Source organism: Pholcus phalangioides, unplaced genomic scaffold (assembly GCF_987345545.1).
Source record: "Pholcus phalangioides strain wild (caught in Gottingen) unplaced genomic scaffold, Ppha-v1.0 ptg000005l_1, whole genome shotgun sequence".
Taxonomy (NCBI): domain Eukaryota; kingdom Metazoa; phylum Arthropoda; class Arachnida; order Araneae; family Pholcidae; genus Pholcus; species Pholcus phalangioides.
The window spans coordinates 4,172,208-4,189,667 of NW_028301598.1; the positions used below are offsets into that span (position 1 = coordinate 4,172,208).

Consider the following 17,460-nt stretch of genomic DNA (forward strand, 5'->3'; position numbering starts at 1 on the left):
TTTGTTATTTTTCATCAAATATAAATTTTCAGTAGTTTTGGAATTATTCATCTCAATTGTGATATAGAGAGATAGATGGCTTTTTTCTCAGCCCAAGATATCAAAGAAACATTGTATTTTCTGGATATTATGCTGAGGTGAACTCGGAAAGAAAAGTCATCTCGGAAAGAAAGCCAGGTCCTCTTGTCCAGTATGCCAGAGGGCCTAGGTTCGTGTCCCGGCGGAGACAAGATGACTTTTATTTCCGAGTTCACCTCAGCATAATATCCAGAAAATACAATGTTTCCTCAATTGTGATATTCCAGCTTCAGTAATTCAGCACATTCCTCTACTTTCTATTTTAATTAATGATATGCCTTTTTTTAATGCCAACTTTTTTCACTAAAATACAATATCTAGGCTCAAAGAGGGAGTCTCCAAAATGCCTAGATTCCGGAACCCCAAAATTAAACTCTCGTACAACACTCCAGAGGTTGTGCCCAGAGTTTGCCAAGGAACTGCGTTCCAATATGTGCATTTCCTCGCTACACACGAGGCGTGTTGATGTTATCCCACTCTGATCCGGTTCAACTTACTAACGCTGCATGCGACTCAGTTTTTGCTAATATAACAGGATATACACAAAAACGGTTTCTTTTATTAATTCAATAGAATAATGGGGAGACATTGAGACACTATTTGCAGCTCCAAGATATATACAATTGCCATATACTGAAAATGTTCATGCTGCCTTTCTCACATTCTGTTCCAATTTTTTTGGACTCCCCTCCCCCCCCCCCCCACAAAATTCACAAGTCTGTCCACTCAGAACCCCTTGTAGATACTCTCTGGTTATATAACTAGAGCACCGAACAAACTACGCTACTTTTTGCAATAAAAACCAGATTCATTAAATTGATAAAGCTGAGATTCCCCTTGTGGTAAAATGTGAAGTTTTTAAACATATTGTGAATTAGAAACATGAATACTAACTCTGGCAAAGGAGGTCTCTGTGGTTCTTCTTCTGATTTGTGCACAGCAAGGACAAGAGGAGGAGGAACTTCCACTAGTTTGATGCAAATAAAATCATGAAAATGCATGAAAACTACACAGTTTACAGTTATTTTTTCTCTTTAAATAAAGTAATAAGTATTTTGAAAAACATTTATGTAATGTCCACTGCATTAGACCAACTCTTAAAATAATATAATTGTTTACTAATTGTTAGCTAATGCCGTAGATATATAAATATTAAAATTACCCTCAAAACCTGTATGCAGTCAGGTTTTTGTGCACCAGACAATCAGAATAAACAAATCATTGTATTTGCAGTGATAAAAATTGTTGTTAATGCTATAACAATTTTAAAGTTGGAATTTTTAAACAATATTTAATTGCATTTTATAACATTCAGTATTTTTTATGGAGGCAAAAATGGGGCAAAACCATCAATCCGCCTCTAATTGTAGCATAGTATGGAAAAAATTGCAACAAAAATGTTATTTGCAGTAAAAATCTGGAAAATGACCACCAAGATAGGACTACTACTCGATTAATAAACTCTTTTTCAGGAAACTCGATGAATAAACTCTTTTTCAGGAAACAGACAGGATGTACAGGTTTAAAGAAAATCAGGACTGTCTGAAGTGTTTTAGACCTGTAGGTACTCTGCTTGAGTTTTACAGAAAAAATTTTGATTTCTGCACTAGCGCTTTAAGCGGCATTAACAAGATACCTTGCCTCCTTGAAAGTCTCTTGTTTTAGCATTGTGACAAGCCCAGATATGCTGTAAAGACGATTTCTCAAAGGAATGCTTTTTCCCATACCGCTTAGTTTACACCTGCTGAAAATCGGAAGAAAGCATACTTCATTAAAAAGGATAAGGTATTTTGAAAGGGGGTTTATTGATTTCTGCTATGCCTCTAAATGACATGGCCTATCTGTTCAGACATATTTGTGATTTCTTTCCATGGAGAGGATTCGTTGAAGATTGTCTACTGCAGGGAAGACAAATTGAGAAAAAAACAAGGCGCCAAGCGTATTTCTTTCTCCCAAAACTAGTAATCACACATCGAAAATTTCAGATGCCAATATCAATTATTTTTAGTTGCCATGGTGATCTGGCACCAGAGATCTGTCAAACCCTGGTCTACGAAACTCATCTTTGACTGAAAGTCTACTAGACTCATTCTGACATTTCATTTATGCAATGCTTTATTTAAAGTAATTTTCACACAAAAATTTGTGTGAAACATATTTTGGGAATTAAAAGGTCTAACGCGTGTCATATAATTTAAAATTTGTTTACAAAGAAATTTGACTTTTCATAACTTTTCAAAAATTTTATACTGATTTTTGATCTGGAATTTTTTTTTTTACATGAACCGAAATTAATTTTTGGAAAATGGAAAAAAAAATAGATTTTTTAAAATAATTTTTTTTTGGTTCATGAGGTATCCTGAAATCATAATAAAAAATCATTGAAATTAAATTAATTAATTTATACTAATTGAGAAGTTGTAAAATTATGAATTACAAAGAAAAACATGCTGAATTAATGTCCAATTTTTTTAAACTTCTCAAATATGTTATTGAAGCAACCAGTTATACAAATAAAAATTGTGCAATTTGGTCAAGAACTGTAAAATCGTGTTTTTTAAAAAAAATCATTTTTCTTATTTAAATCAGATTTTTTTTGATTGAAATTAACTGAATACTTATTAATTTAAAAAATCTTGTTAATTACTGAGAATGCATATTTCTATATCATTTAATTGCTTTTTTCTCCTAATCGCAAAAATTGAATTAAGCATTAATGAATAAACTACAAGCCCAAATTAACTTCATGGATTAACATTTTTTTAAATAGAGAAATGTGCTTTTATTCATGAACCCCCCCCCCCCCATTAAAGCGAATGAGCGGTGGACACTGAATATCACACATATGGTGCAGACACCACAATTTACTTGATGCACACCCAAAGGGCCATTTAGCATCAACTAAATTCTATTGACAAGATTGTTTCTTGCACAATTAATGGATGTGTTTCCGACTAGCATATATGATGCTCTGTTTAATAGTTTACATATTTTTATTCTTTCACAGATTCAATGAGTTTTGGTAAAAAAAAACAAGCAAACTCAAAATTTTAATATGAAAAGTAAAGTCAAATGCCCAATGATATTTATGTTGGTATAACATCTAATTAGTATTTTGAATCAATTAGGGCTTTATACAAAAAATTATTCTTCTGTTTTTTTTAAAACCAGGGGAACCCTAGTGCCACATTACAATGCATTTAAAATACTTAGTGCAATTTAGCTAAATGATAAGATCAACTCCCTATATTTTTCTGCAATTTTTTTCATGCACAAAATCTAGAAATAGAGCAGTTTTCTTTCTACACTACAGGGATTAAGTTCAAGTCTCTATATTTACCCAAAAAAAGATCTTCTATGCTTCTTTTAACTACACACTTTACCACATATCAGGAACATGCTTACCATACCAGGTTACTTTTACTTCAATATCATTGAAGTTATGTAAAGAAAAAATAAATAAATTTTGTGATTTAAATCAATGATTTAAAAAAAAAATCAAGTGAGTTATATTGTGATTTTAATCATGATTTTAAATCAAGCTAATTTAAATCGGCGTACCCCGTGCAAGAGTGGTCAAAAAATGGGTCAAATACAGTAGAGTCTCGTTTATCCGACATTACGTATTATCCGACGTCCCACCGCAAAAAAAAAACAAAAAAAAACCGCATTAATCGGAAACAAGAACTGCAAGTTGCGAGCGTGAGCGTAGTCTATTTTTTGTTGCTCCCGACTCTACCGCAGCTAGTTACTGCGAGTAACTTAGTTACCCCGACTGTACAGTGGCGCGTCCGTCTACACTATGGCTATGTTGATCAGTATGAAATAATTGATAAAGAAATTGTCGCTATGGTCAATTGCGATGACAACGAAATTGAAGAGCAAGATCAAGCACCAACTGTTGAGCCTCTCCGAATTTCACACAACGACTAAGGTTCTAGAAACTGCGACTAAATACACTAAGCAACAAGAAGCTACAGGAATCGATATAATAATACCTTAAAGATGGCAAGACTTGGCAGCGAAGAAACGGCACTCGTCTGGAAAGCAGACTACGATCAAAAATTTCTTTGAATCATCACAGGACTGAACTTTTTTAAGTATACTGTATTTAACTTCAGAATATTCTGTAACTGTTAATTTACTGTAATCAGTCAATTTTTTCTGTTATGTTGCAAAACATGATTATCAGGTTCATAATGTGTAAAATTTTAACATAGTTTGACGTTTAATAGGCTTTTTCTTAACACCTCCCTATTATCTGACATTTTCGCTTATCAGGCGTTCTGCCTTCCTGTTTATGTCGGATGAGCGAGACTCTAATATACTACTGGCCAAGTCACCTTCACTCAGCAACAGGAAGGATTATAAGAATCCCCCCCCCCCCCCGCCGAATCATCCACCCAATCTGGCGCATGAAAATGAGTCCATTTTCACTATGCTGCAGACAGTCCTCGTAACCAACTAGCCAAACCTGTATCGCTTATCAAAGGAAAAACTAAAATTTCAGACACTATCGACTTCGGAGAAAAAAAAATATATAAAAAGCTATCACCAAGATTTTTTGTACAGATCGATCTTGAACGTGTATATACGCATATTCCGGACTGCCGCGAGCAGACCACGCGAACAGAATACCGACACAAAGACACGAATGTCTCATCGTCATAATGAGTGGCATTACTCCTAACGGTCACCGATGTGATCACCCCTATTTTACAGCCATATAATAATTTTTCTTGCACGATAAAAGTATTCACTTTAAACCCCCTTGATTACCGGTCATCCCTCTTTTACGGACGAATAGTTTTTGTCCCTCCAGCTTCTACAAAAGAGTGGTTTTTAGGCTAGCAACACACTAAAACGGTACGACCGTGATATTGACACGAATTGATTAAACACATGAAACCGTGTTGACGCCAGCTTTTCAACCAATCCGTGTCGTTGTCGCAATCGTATCGCCTTCAGTCTGCAGCACTGCACTTTACTGCGAAAACAACGCGAATTGCATTCGCTGGAAACATCGGTTTCTAGTAGAAATAGTCACTTTCTGAGCTTCAATTAACACTAGGTTTACCGGACGGGTCATTTTGACCCAATTACAAACGTCATGAGTGAAATCATGGAAACCGTTTAGATTTTTTTTCTGCCACTTTTACTGACTTTTATTCATTCAAGAAATGAGTACATATCGAAATTCGTCTTCTTGAAAGCCTTCTAATTTTGAAGTTCTCTATGTGATATACCTATCTGTACCGATACGGGTCAATTTGATGCATTCGTAAAATAAGCATTAACGCCAGGAAATTGGCTCCGTTTATGTGTTACGTATTTGTGTTGGAAGACCCTGATGCAGAAAAGAGGTAAGCATCGAAAAAACAAACGAAAGTCAATCCCGGTGCGTCCGCGATCATATGACCACTGTGCTTAAATTACAATAGCGATAGAGCCTGGACGTGCTCGGTTCATTCTGTATTCGTAGCCTGCGGAAGACGTCGTAGCAGTTTCAGTTTGTGCATTCAAGAAGAAAGTCTCGTACATTTTGCGTATCAGCGACGTAATATTCAATTTTACCCTGTTTCGAATAATAACCCTGCTTTATTCATCCTACCATGTCTAGAAGTGATATATTGAAAAAATAGTCGGCATAAGTGCGGAGTGCTCTGGTACAAGCAGTGAAGAAAATGAAAACGAGGATGAGATTGAGGTTCTCGAATCGGATCAAAGTGGACGACCAGAGGAATCATCAGATAGTGAAAAGAAAAATTTCCTCTCCAAGTATTTTTCAATATTTAAATCCAAAATAGGATTTAGCAGCAATAAATGTATTGATCCTGTACAAAGAATGTACTGAATCAAATTTATCCGGAAAGGATTTTCTTTTCAATTGGCCGAAGAACTTGCCGGCAAAGAAAAAGATCAACAAAACATTGTCACCAAATACTCTACAAGGACGAAAGGCTTGCCAAATCGGATATTGTAACAGAAACAAACAACAACACTTGTACAGAATGTGAAAAACTGCGGAAAATGTGTAAGCGAAATTAAATACACCTGTAAAACATGCATGGAATAAATATAATATGTTAAATATTATAAATTTTATGTACACATACATATATCTCAGTTTCATTTATAATAGTATGTTTATATAGTAGTTATACAGTACGTTTTTTAAGTTGTTTTTATATAAAATGTGTGCTTTTGTTCATGGTTCATATTGACCCTCGTCGGTAGAGATAGGTACAGTAAAACCTGTCTTCAACGGAACCAGCATTAAGCGGAAAACTGTTTTTAACGGAAAAAAATCGTCGTCCCGTGATATCAATGCCAAAAAACACATTAAAAAACCTTTATTAAACGGAAAACCTTTATTCTAAAGCGGAAACGGAAAAGTAAATTTTATCCTTTAACGTAAAATTTCACACAAACCCTTTGATTGTTTCAATACCAATTGACCAAAGGATCATACAAAATATTAGTGCTTCTGTCGAAATTTTTAATGAAGTGACTGCTTGCCACAATATGTGAGTTCTACTTCACCCACCCTTACATTTATAAATCGTTACCGTACTTGATGCTGTGGTTTTTGAAAAGTCGCATGTAGTGAAGCAGTTGCTTTCTGAAATTGTAACAAAATTTTTCGTTAAATTAGGCTTTTCTACGGGAGAAATCAGTGTGTAATGGTTAGATTTCCAAATGATATACAAGGCCTAAAAATTGGCTTTCCGTGACCGCAAGTGCTGATCAGGGCCAGAATTGGGGTGGGAGGGGGACAATTACTCTGGCGGCAAAATTTAGGAGGTGGCCAAGTTTATGTGAGAAAATCATCGATTTTTTTACAGTGGTTGGGACAGCGAAATCATGTTGCCCCCCCCCCCCACCCAAACAAAAATCCTAGTTACGGTCCTGGTGATGAAGATTGCATAAACAACAATGTACAAACTGAACTTGACACGACAGATAATGACGTACTATTACAATTAAATTAACAATTTCAGAGAAAATCAAAAAGAACGTAAACGTAGTCATTTCAAATGAAGAACAGAGTGGGGTGGTTTCATACAGATGTTGTGAAAACCTAAATATTTAGTAATTATAGAGTAAATAATGTACATTATTATTAATGTGCATTATTATTTTGCATTTAAATTAATTAGTTTATTTTCAAGTGATTTATTTTTATTATAATGTACTTCAATTACAAACGAGATCGTTACATAATTTTACGCCCTATGTCAATTGAATTTCTATTAAGCGGAAACCTGTGTTCAATGGGATAAAAAACTCGGTCCCTTACGATTCCGTTGAAGACAGGTTTTACTGTATATTGAAAGCAATAATTTCGCAATTTGTGAAAGAAATTGTTATAATTAATGAAAAAATATTTCCAGAATAAGTAAGGAAGAATTATTAGAAGTGATTTTAGGGTTAACTCGGTCCCTTACGATTTCGTTGAAGGGTTAACTCCTTTACATATAGGCTTTTGGCAACAAATTTGGACCATACATAGATGAGGAATGCATAGGTCCCTTGCGATTCCGTTGAAGACAGGCGTATTGATAATGCATGTATTCCATATTTTCCAGATTTTGCAGCCCACAAATGACTTTTCGGTCAAAGGAAGAAAAAAAATCTTCTCTTAGAACCGTCACCTGCGATTTCTTGGCATTTGGAAAACGTTGGAATAATGTGGGTAAGATACAATCCTACCCTAACGGAATAAGCGATTTCATTTTCTGAAACATCATTCATCACCCCAGTCTCGATTCACAAGAAGTTACTTCCGATTTTCACGAGGAAGAAGAACTAGATTGACAATAGTAAATTCAATGCTGAAATACTTTCTCCAAACACCGGAAATTCTAGCAAGTATTTCGAAAATATTGTGAAGCAAAGTGCAGTTTCCTTGAAACAAAAAACAACAAAAAGAAAAACTATTCACAAAAAGAAATACTGACTATGCGTGTGTATACGTATGCACATATGCAAGTCTTGAAAAAGATAGGGAAGATCCAGAAGATTCGGGAATGAATAACTCGACTCGGATGTTTCAAGCTCAGAAAATAAAAGAGGAAGTAAGGAGAAATGAGTTTGGTGTGAAGAAAAACAAAGGAGGCGCCTGTTCGCACTAATAACATAGCAGTAAAGTTTGACGCCTGCTCTAAATATTTATGGTGTTGGGGAGGAAACATAGGCGAATGGTAACTCTCAACAGACGTTGTATACGGCCTGGTGGCAAAAAGACTACTATTTTTTCACGGAGTCTGAAATAAAAACCTCTGGCATCTAATACGCATATTGTCATGAGCAACAAAACTATCATTCATTGAGTACAATAATAATAGATGGATTTTTTGAAGGATATCGAACTCAAAACTAAATACAGCAGGGATTTTCAACCACTTTACCGTGGCACACTGGTGTGCAATGAGAGGATCGTAGGTGTACAGCGAAAATTTTCAAAAGAAATTGTCTAAATTCTTTCTAAAGAAAACCAAACACGATTTCATAAGTAAAATTTAAGTTTTGTTTCAGGAATGCTAATTGCCTTTTATTACAAGTAGCAATAAATTATTTTGTCTTAGTAAGTGAATCATTAAAATTGTACCTTTAGAAGCTCAATCTAAGTGCGCGAGATAAGAAAGGCTGAAAAACACTGAAATACGGTATCGCGTCAAAACATCGCTCAAAAATCTAAAATTTGCCGTATTTTCCTGCGCATAATCAGCGAATTATGCGTTAAAAACATAGCGACTCCTTAGTGCGGATTATATACCACTGAGTCTTATCTTCAGATTTTTTTCTGAGATGTTAGAATAGAAGTAAAGATTCTTATTCGAAGGTATGCCGTCGACCATTTTCGAGTTGGCGCAGATCTCGCCCAACTCGCGGAAATGTGGTTCAAGATACTGTAAATGTGTTTTCACTGTAAGTGTGGTTTGCTCAATGCTGACACGCCGCCAAAAGTTTAGGGTAATTTCTACTCAAAGCCGATAGCTAGCGTCCAGACATTGTGGGCGACTCGGAGCGTGCGGGGTCACGATGGACTTGCTGCGTGGAGTGGCGGATCAGCTGCGTATCAGCGTGCCGTCATGACAAAATAAAAGCGAAATCGCATCATCTGTCTACTGCTATTAGTAACTTAATAACACCGTTTGGCGATGTCGAAAATAGTCGACTGATAAAATATGAAAATTGACAGCGCATTATGCAATCTCCAAAATGTGCTATTCCGAAGTACCAATACCCGTTCTATTTTTTTTTCCCCAGCCATGTTTTAATAAGCGATGTTTTGACGTAGAACCACTAAATACACGGACGTCATTTCATGTCCATTAATTTCTTGGCATACGTGAATACTGAAAGACGAAATGAAATTAACTTTCAACTCCCAACTTACCACACTCGAAAGAGGCACCTTCGTAACCTTGAACCTTATCCATCAGGTCTAAAGGAGGCGCGGAAGGTTCCGGCTCGTCATCTACAGCATCAGGCGGCGGCGTAACTGAAAAGACAGACAAACTTAGCAGTTTTAGAATCGACATTATGGAATAAGAAAATTTTCCGTTCAAGTTAATCGAGCTCGATTGACGATCCCATAATAATACATGAAAGTAAGCCATCTAGAGTGACATTCATGACATTCAAAGTTGGTGGAAAAGTCACGGGTGAAATGGTATTGAAACTATTCGCAGCCAATGACACTTATTACGTCTCACGAATGGTTAAATTTTTCTCGAAATATAATGAAACCACTACCAGAAGATTACTTGATGACTACAAACGGTCTCTCTCATGTAATAGTCTTGTCATAAATACTTACAGAACAGCTTACATTTATGATACGTAAAAGTTGCTGCAAATTGTCGAAGAATCGAATTGTGTGTAACGCCACCTGATTCTTATGTCCATAGACTCATAAAGCTTGAATCGCTATGAAATTGCCGAATTGTGCGAAATAAAAATCATTTAAAAAAGTTGACGGAAAAATACAGAGTTAATTCGCATAACAAATACCGACCAAGGATCAGGATCACAAACTCTTCATCATGAACTACCGTATATACTCGTGTATAAGCTGAGATTTTTGTGGAAAAATTCGTTCCTCAAGTGGGGGGGGGGGGGGGGGGTCGGCTTATACTCTATACTCGGGTCAGTTTTTGATGACAAGATATCGACCCCTGCAATCAGTAGTCATTTTTGTAGGCGGCATTATTGGTATGAGATATGTTCAAACCCCACAGAACCAATAATGTCAAAGCCGAGGCAAAGAAAATATCATTGGCTTTAATACCAGGTGGGCTAACGTCGGTTGTACAGCCTTTAGATGTGAGCATGAACAAGCCTCTCAAAGCCTATTTGAGTAATTTGCGGATCGAATGGATGAGTTCCGATGATAAAGAAACTACAAAATAGTGGTGCCTTGAAGAAACCTGACATTGGCTTAGTGTGCCAATGGATACATGCGGCGTGGAATTCTGTTCCCACCGAAATTATCATCCGATCCTTCAAAAAGTGTTGCATGAGCAATGCGATGGACGGAACTGAAGATGATATCCTCTTTGAAAGTGACAATGGAGATGACAGCCCAGATGAGGATTAAAACGAAGATGCCGCACCCCCATGATGATCTGATGGATTACGATGAGCTTGTAGACTCAGAAGAAACGGATTAAAAAGTTTGAGAATCATTTTCTATTGTAAATTTCCGTGAGATATTCATTTTGCATGAAAATATAAGAATTTTTTTTCTCTAAAATGCACGGATTTTTTGGGGGTCGGCTTATACACGGGTTTTCAATTTATTGCGGTTTTGGTCGTCCTGAAGTGTGGGGGGGGGGGGTCGGCTTATATGCGAGTCGGCTTATACAAGAGTATATATGGTATATTGCTGAGAGCAATTTAATCCCTTCAAAAAACACACTTAATTTACATAAATTCGTCTTCTTCCATAACAAGCATAAGAAAATTCAAGTTGCGCAGCGTTTGTATGCGGCAAAACACTTCCAACATAAGATGCAAAAACGTATCGATGGTTTGATTCACAAGTATTGTTAAGAATCAGAGTTTACTCACATTAAGCGAAGGTGACTATCACCATCCTTATAATACAATAACCGTCAAATTTTAATTTTATCATACAGACACGAATTCACTAGAATAAGAGACCAACGACGTGTATAAAGGCAAATCTTATTGGAAAAGACAAAAAATAAAGTGTCCTGCTCCTGCTATTTTACCCCCAATCAGGGGCGTATACAGGATCAACCTTCGGAGGGGGGACAAAATGCTTGGCGGGGAGGGGCACAAAAATTTTCTTTTCCAGAAATTTTGATTGTTACCAGCCTTCTAAAACATTTAAATTAATAGAAATTAGTTAATATAGCATATTAAGGGTATTTTCTTTCGATGTTTCATTTCTTTCAGAGAAATATGATTTTTTTTCTTCTAATTTTTGGTCGGCTCGGAGGGTGGGGCACTCTGCGTACGCCTCTGTCCCTCATTAGTTTAATCGATGGCCTTAAAGTAATAAAGGTATATGCAATGAATCCACGTATCTATGAACAGAAAAATACAAACATTTGTCATTGTTCAAAAAAATCACGGTTAAATACGCAGACATTCTTTCACATATTAGGCAATACCTTATAGTGGGGATGTTTCAAATCACGAGAGGCTCTCCCTCACAATGGTCTTGGACAGTAATTAACATCATAATTGTGACAAGCTGACGATTGTGAGCGGCCCCAATATACAGCGTAAAGCAGAGAGTAATACAGTACCTATAGGAAGCATTGTTGATGTGCAGTGCTCTTGGGTGCTACTACCGTAGGTTTCGGACAATACCCATACCACACTAGAGATAGTTCGGTATTGGTAAGACCATACCATGAAAAACTACAAGAGGGAAAGGTGCCAATGCGAGGCGAGAAAAATTCGGCAGTACAAAAACAAGACAAAGAACAAAAACGTCCAAAATGAGAAACGGAGCAGGGCGTTTTTTACTTGCCTGACAATAAAGGAAGATGTACAAAAAATACTTGTTTTTTCATTTCTGAAACACAGAAGACTATAAACGCGGTTGGAGGCATGGCCGAAATTAGGGGGAGCAGATGGTCCTGGTGCCCCGGGCGCTGGGTTAGAGCAGTGTTTCCCAAAGTGGGCGATGGAATGGTTCAGGGGGGGGGGCGATAGAAGTTACGGATTTAACATAGGATCCTATGGGTTCGGTTGAGTTGGGGGGCGATGAGAGAAAAAATTTTCTGAAGAAGGGGGCGATGGAACGAAAAGTTTGGGAAACTATGGGTTAGAGGGAGCGCCAAATTCATCCTTTAACTGTTCCTTCTGCACTACACGGAGGAAGGGAGCGTCAAAATGCTTGCTTTCCCCGGCTGACAAAGTATTCAGGTGCGGCCCCGGTAGGAGGTATGGTTTACCTCGTGTTATAACCTAACCGTAAAATAACAGGGTGTCTATGTAAAAATGATTTTTACCAATTCGATAAAATAAAAATTGGAGGGCATAATACGATGCTGGCGTGATATATCCAAGTCGAAAGTATTGGAGTTCTGTTGTACACCGGAAATGTGAGGGAAAATTGACCGATTCGTTTCGCAGCATACCGTTACCAATATGTTAAGCATGGTCCACTGTACAACAAGATGGTACTATGAGTAGGCTACTATTTCTCAACCTTTTCGTTCCAAAGGACCAGTAAAATATATGAAAATTTTCGACGGACCACTATGAGTAGTATGACTTTATTACCCGTATTTTACGGAACAATCCTGCATTTTTTTTTTCTTGGACCGACTTTTTTTATACAATTGTCTCGTTTGTTCAACGAAGCTCATTTTAATCTGTTAGCTTTACTAAAATTTTGAATGTAGATAAATTTCATAGCTTTATATTTTTCAGCAATGTTATCAGAACTATGATTACAATATAAATATTCATGTCATATTTATCATATTCACTATTTTTTTCCGGGAACTGCATTCCAACTGAAATTTACTACGATTTCCAATAACATATTTTTCAGCACTTTTAGCAATAATTTGCGATTTTGCCGACTTGTGTAACTTTTTTTGGGGACTATTCGCGATGTCCTGCATTTTTCCACATTCAAAAGATCACAATTTTTCGTGTTTTTCCTCAATGAAATGTTATCACCAGGTTTCAACATTTTTTGAGAAACATTTTTTACGAGACAATTTTTCTTTTTGTAGTGATTTGTAATAGCCATTAACTACAGTAATTTCAGCAATAATTGATAATTTTATGTTTTTGCCCCAATTGGCGATATTCTGTACATAGGACTGCAATTTCCTGTACTTTTTCTCGATGAAATAGGGTCTTCCGAAGTGTATGAGGGTCCAATAAAGTACTATTATTGACATCAGATTCACTATTGAATAATTTTTTCATTCAATTATAATTAAAGTATCAAGTCTGCCCGCAGACAACCTATGCCATCATCTCGGATCTAGGTTGAGAAACCCTACTGTAAGGTAAGACCTATGATATTACAACGATGTCACTGATGTAAGCTTTCTATTTATAAAGGGGCTTCAATCGCTATCACGGAGTGCAAATTACAGCAACCAAAAACATAGTGAGAGAGATGCTGCTTCCTTCTCCTGGGAAGGAAAAAAACGAATGGATATTTTCGGTGAAGCTTCATTCAAAAAACAGATCGAATAACCTTTGATGATATCTTATTGAGAATGAATTAGACAAGGGGGTATGCTCCAACTTCGAAAAATGGCATTCCGGAGAAAGACGCGAACAGCCAGTTATATTCAAGAAAAAAACTCCCTCGCTGGCAAAAGTGCAAATCAGTTTCTCCCTATATCTCTCTCTCCCCTCGTTTTCTCATATACACTGTATACACACATATTACGATTTTCTGAAAGAAAGCCAATTCGTTCATCTACTATTCTCCGGTCTCATTCTTTTCCATCTAATCGGCAAAACACACACACACACACAAAAAAGAGGTCCCACGCTCTGATGAAAAAAAAAAGAAGAATTTGTATAGGTATTCCAGAAAGAAGTCAGTAACCTCGTCCACAATCAATTACGACGGGCATCTGAAGCCAGTGAAGGAACTGGGGATGGAGGGGGGGGGGAACTGCTCTGAAACAAAAATTTAGGGGGCGGCAGTTTTAGATGGGAACAAAGAACTTCGTTACAAAATCATCGAATTTTAAAATTGTGGGGGGCGGCGGCAAAAATCCTAGTTCCAGCCCTGCCTGATGGGCCGTATGGACCTCTGAGAGGTGGAAAAAAGTATCTACAAATTGATGCCGATATAACACATCATTGAAATCCAATGATACAAATTCAAGCTCGAACCGAATTCCACATTGAAATGCCTCATGAATCAGACAGGTTGAAGACAGAACTGCAGAAATACGACGAGGCATGCATGGTCCTCGCGAGCTTGCGGAGTAATTCTGGGATAATCGGCACCATGCATCTTTTAGAGCTGTCAAAAATTCTGTTGTGGAAGAAACTCGACACGTCTTTCGATGTGTCTAGTTTCTTTCAGGATGCAATTCATGGCATGTGCTCGATTCGGTTAAGATTCATAATCATTTCAAGGCTGCCGTTACCAGAGGCGAGTCTCCTCAGCCAAGATTTTATATGTTTTCTGTGGGAGAGGGGAGTCGGTATCCAGAAATTTCTACAACATAAGATTCAAAATGAATGAAAGAAATGATTCCAGAATTGATGAAAATTGAAAATATGATGAAAATTGAAAATATGATGAAAATTGAAAATATGATGAAAATTGAAAATATGATGAAAATTGAAAATATGATGAAAATTGAAAATATGATGAAAATTGAAAATATGATGAAAATTGAAAATATGATGAAAATTGAAAATATGATGAAAATTGAAAATATGATGAAAATTCAAATTGAAAATATGACGAAAATTCAAATTGAAAATATGATGGAAATTCAAATTGAAAATATGATTCAAATTCAAAATACGACGATAACTCAGAATTTCAAAAAATGAAAATTCAGGATTAAAAAAATGATAAAAATTCAGAATTTATTTTTAAAAAAAGGGATTCCAGAATTGGTGGAAATTCAGAATTAATAAAAGAAATACTCCCAGAATCGATGAAAATTCCGAATTCCAAAAACAATAATTTGGTGAAAGTTTAGAATTGTTTTCGGAATTGATAAAAATTCAGAATTTATTACAGAAACGATTCCAGAATTGGTGTAAATTCAGAATTTATGAAAGAAAAAATTTCTTTCATAAATTCCGCGTTTTGCTCCCCCCCTCCCCCAAAACGCGGGAACTAGCGCGACCGCACCCCTCGCACCAGACAAGGCCCGAGCTCTGCCCTTTCGGGATGTTAGCCCTTTACCCGTGTGGGTTGGACCATGCTGGGAAAGATCGAGGTGCCCGGTCGGAGCGCTCCCTCCCGACACCCCCCCCCCCCTCGATTCTTTAAGTCCTAGCTGCAGGCACGGAGCCTGGTGCTTGGGTTCTTGCCCCCCCCCCCTTCTGCAGCATCATCCCCAGCTCGGGTCAAGCCCAGCAGGCGGCCCGGCCAGAAATAATTCCAGAATTCCCTCCCCACAGCGACCTGGCCCAGAACCTCCAAGAGATAGGCCTCCGCACTCAGCTTGTGACGTCAGTAAACAGTCCATTTTCCCTCAGAATATTCAGGGGAAAAAAATTCCCTGCTCGTGCCAGTATCATCGTTGTGTGGAAAAGAAATGATCGGGTTCAGAATTGGCGATTTCTATGCCCCACATCCAATCACTACGCGGTATTTGTGAGCAATCAGGAAGATTCTACGCCAAAATAAGAAGAAACGAAATAAGATGCTGTGTTTCAAAATGTGGCAAACTTGCTAGGTAGTCTGAATGACGTTTATGGCAAACAGTGCAGAGGCCCTCTATCTCTAGGAGGTGATGCCTGGTCCCGCAATTACCCAGATCGAATTATTGACAACTAAACGTATTTACAAATTTATGTCTGCCTTGCGACATCGGGATGCAGATGGTTCGAAATATTTGTACGTCGTCTAGTGCGAGCACACCTGCACATTCTTAAGGGCGACTCCGAGTCATTTAGATGGCAGAGTCATCACCTATCACCTCAAATTCGCTGCTCTATCACAGGATAGCTGAATATTTGTGTGGTTTGATCATTTGATCATTTTTGTCGCACCACGGTCATTTTCTGCACACGAGGGCTAATTAGACCGGGACCTACAATTTATTGCCGATTCCGAACGGCAGGCTTGTTTTTTATACTCGTCGAGGGGTTGGTGCGCTAACCCCTCGATGCGGAACTCCCTGCGGTAGCAATTTTTGCTGCGGTCAAGTCGCCGTTTTTTGTTGTACCCCTGTGTCAGGAAAGTTTTCTGACAAGGACGAACTGGGTATCGAACTCGCGACACCTCTAAACATCCTTTGGTACTTTAGGCGAGCATCTTATCGACCGGGCTACCGCGCCCCTATATTTGTGTGGTGACACCTCATGCTATTAGAAGAGTCCGAACCTGTTAGAATGAAAGCAAAACAGGGATGGAGACTGGCTTCATGCATTTAAAGACCGCTACACCCTACTCTGAACTCGTGACCTGGAATCACTTCCAGGTCACGTCAGAGTAGCGTGTAGTGGCGTTAAAAATTAACAACCCTTTAAAAGAGAGTGTGCGTCGCCAACCTTTTTCAAAAAAGGCACTGTGAGATGGTGATACTGATGCGTGCCTGTGTTGAATACTTAGAAATAGGCTGTACATAGTCCTGTTCTGAACTATTCTGAAAAATCCCTAGTTCCTTTCTGAAGAGCCGGGGCGAAAAACGATGAATAGGGAGGGCCGGGGCGAAAAACGATGAATAGGGAGGGCGGGGGCAAAAAAGTTTGAGAACCACTGCCTTAAGGCAAGCAATAATTCCTCACCCAATTGAGAGCAGGTGCACGTAGTTTTCACCAGTCACAGACGCACAGGGGGTCCCATCCAATGTACCCAATCACCGAACCGAGCCAGCACTATCCTGCACTGTCCATGGGCCCCAAATACTGCAGCTGGGCCCCTGGGCTCTGATCTTCAGCAGGCCTCAGGCCCCGTGAGCTTGGAGAAGAAAAAAATTTATTTACTATAAACTGAATATTATTTTGGAAATCGGTACGTGTAACACCGAAGGTTAAAACCCCGATTCAATAATTTCTGATTATCGGAACGCACGGAAAGTCACATGAATTGAAACTTGATTAGCGTAAAATAGCCAACAAACTTTCACGGATGTCTACATCTCGACAGATGCTATCATCGACATAGATCGGTGACGCTGCAATGAAGTATGCGCGAGATTATCTATATACCGGCTTATCTGG

The 17,460-nt window shown here is 37.9% G+C and overlaps 1 protein-coding gene across 2 annotated transcripts in view; it reads right to left on the minus strand.

Moving 5' to 3' along the window:
- Positions 1-17,460, minus strand: part of LOC149085754 (protein SSUH2 homolog) — a 61,520-nt gene that overhangs the window by 27,513 nt on the left and 16,547 nt on the right. For both annotated transcript variants that reach the window (XM_089232150.1, XM_089232151.1), the window contains 2 exons: positions 9,482-9,586; positions 973-1,045 (listed from right to left, as the gene is read on the minus strand). In XM_089232150.1, the coding sequence (XP_089088276.1) occupies positions 973-1,045; positions 9,482-9,586 (178 nt within the window). The remainder of the gene's footprint in view (positions 1-972; positions 1,046-9,481; positions 9,587-17,460) is intronic.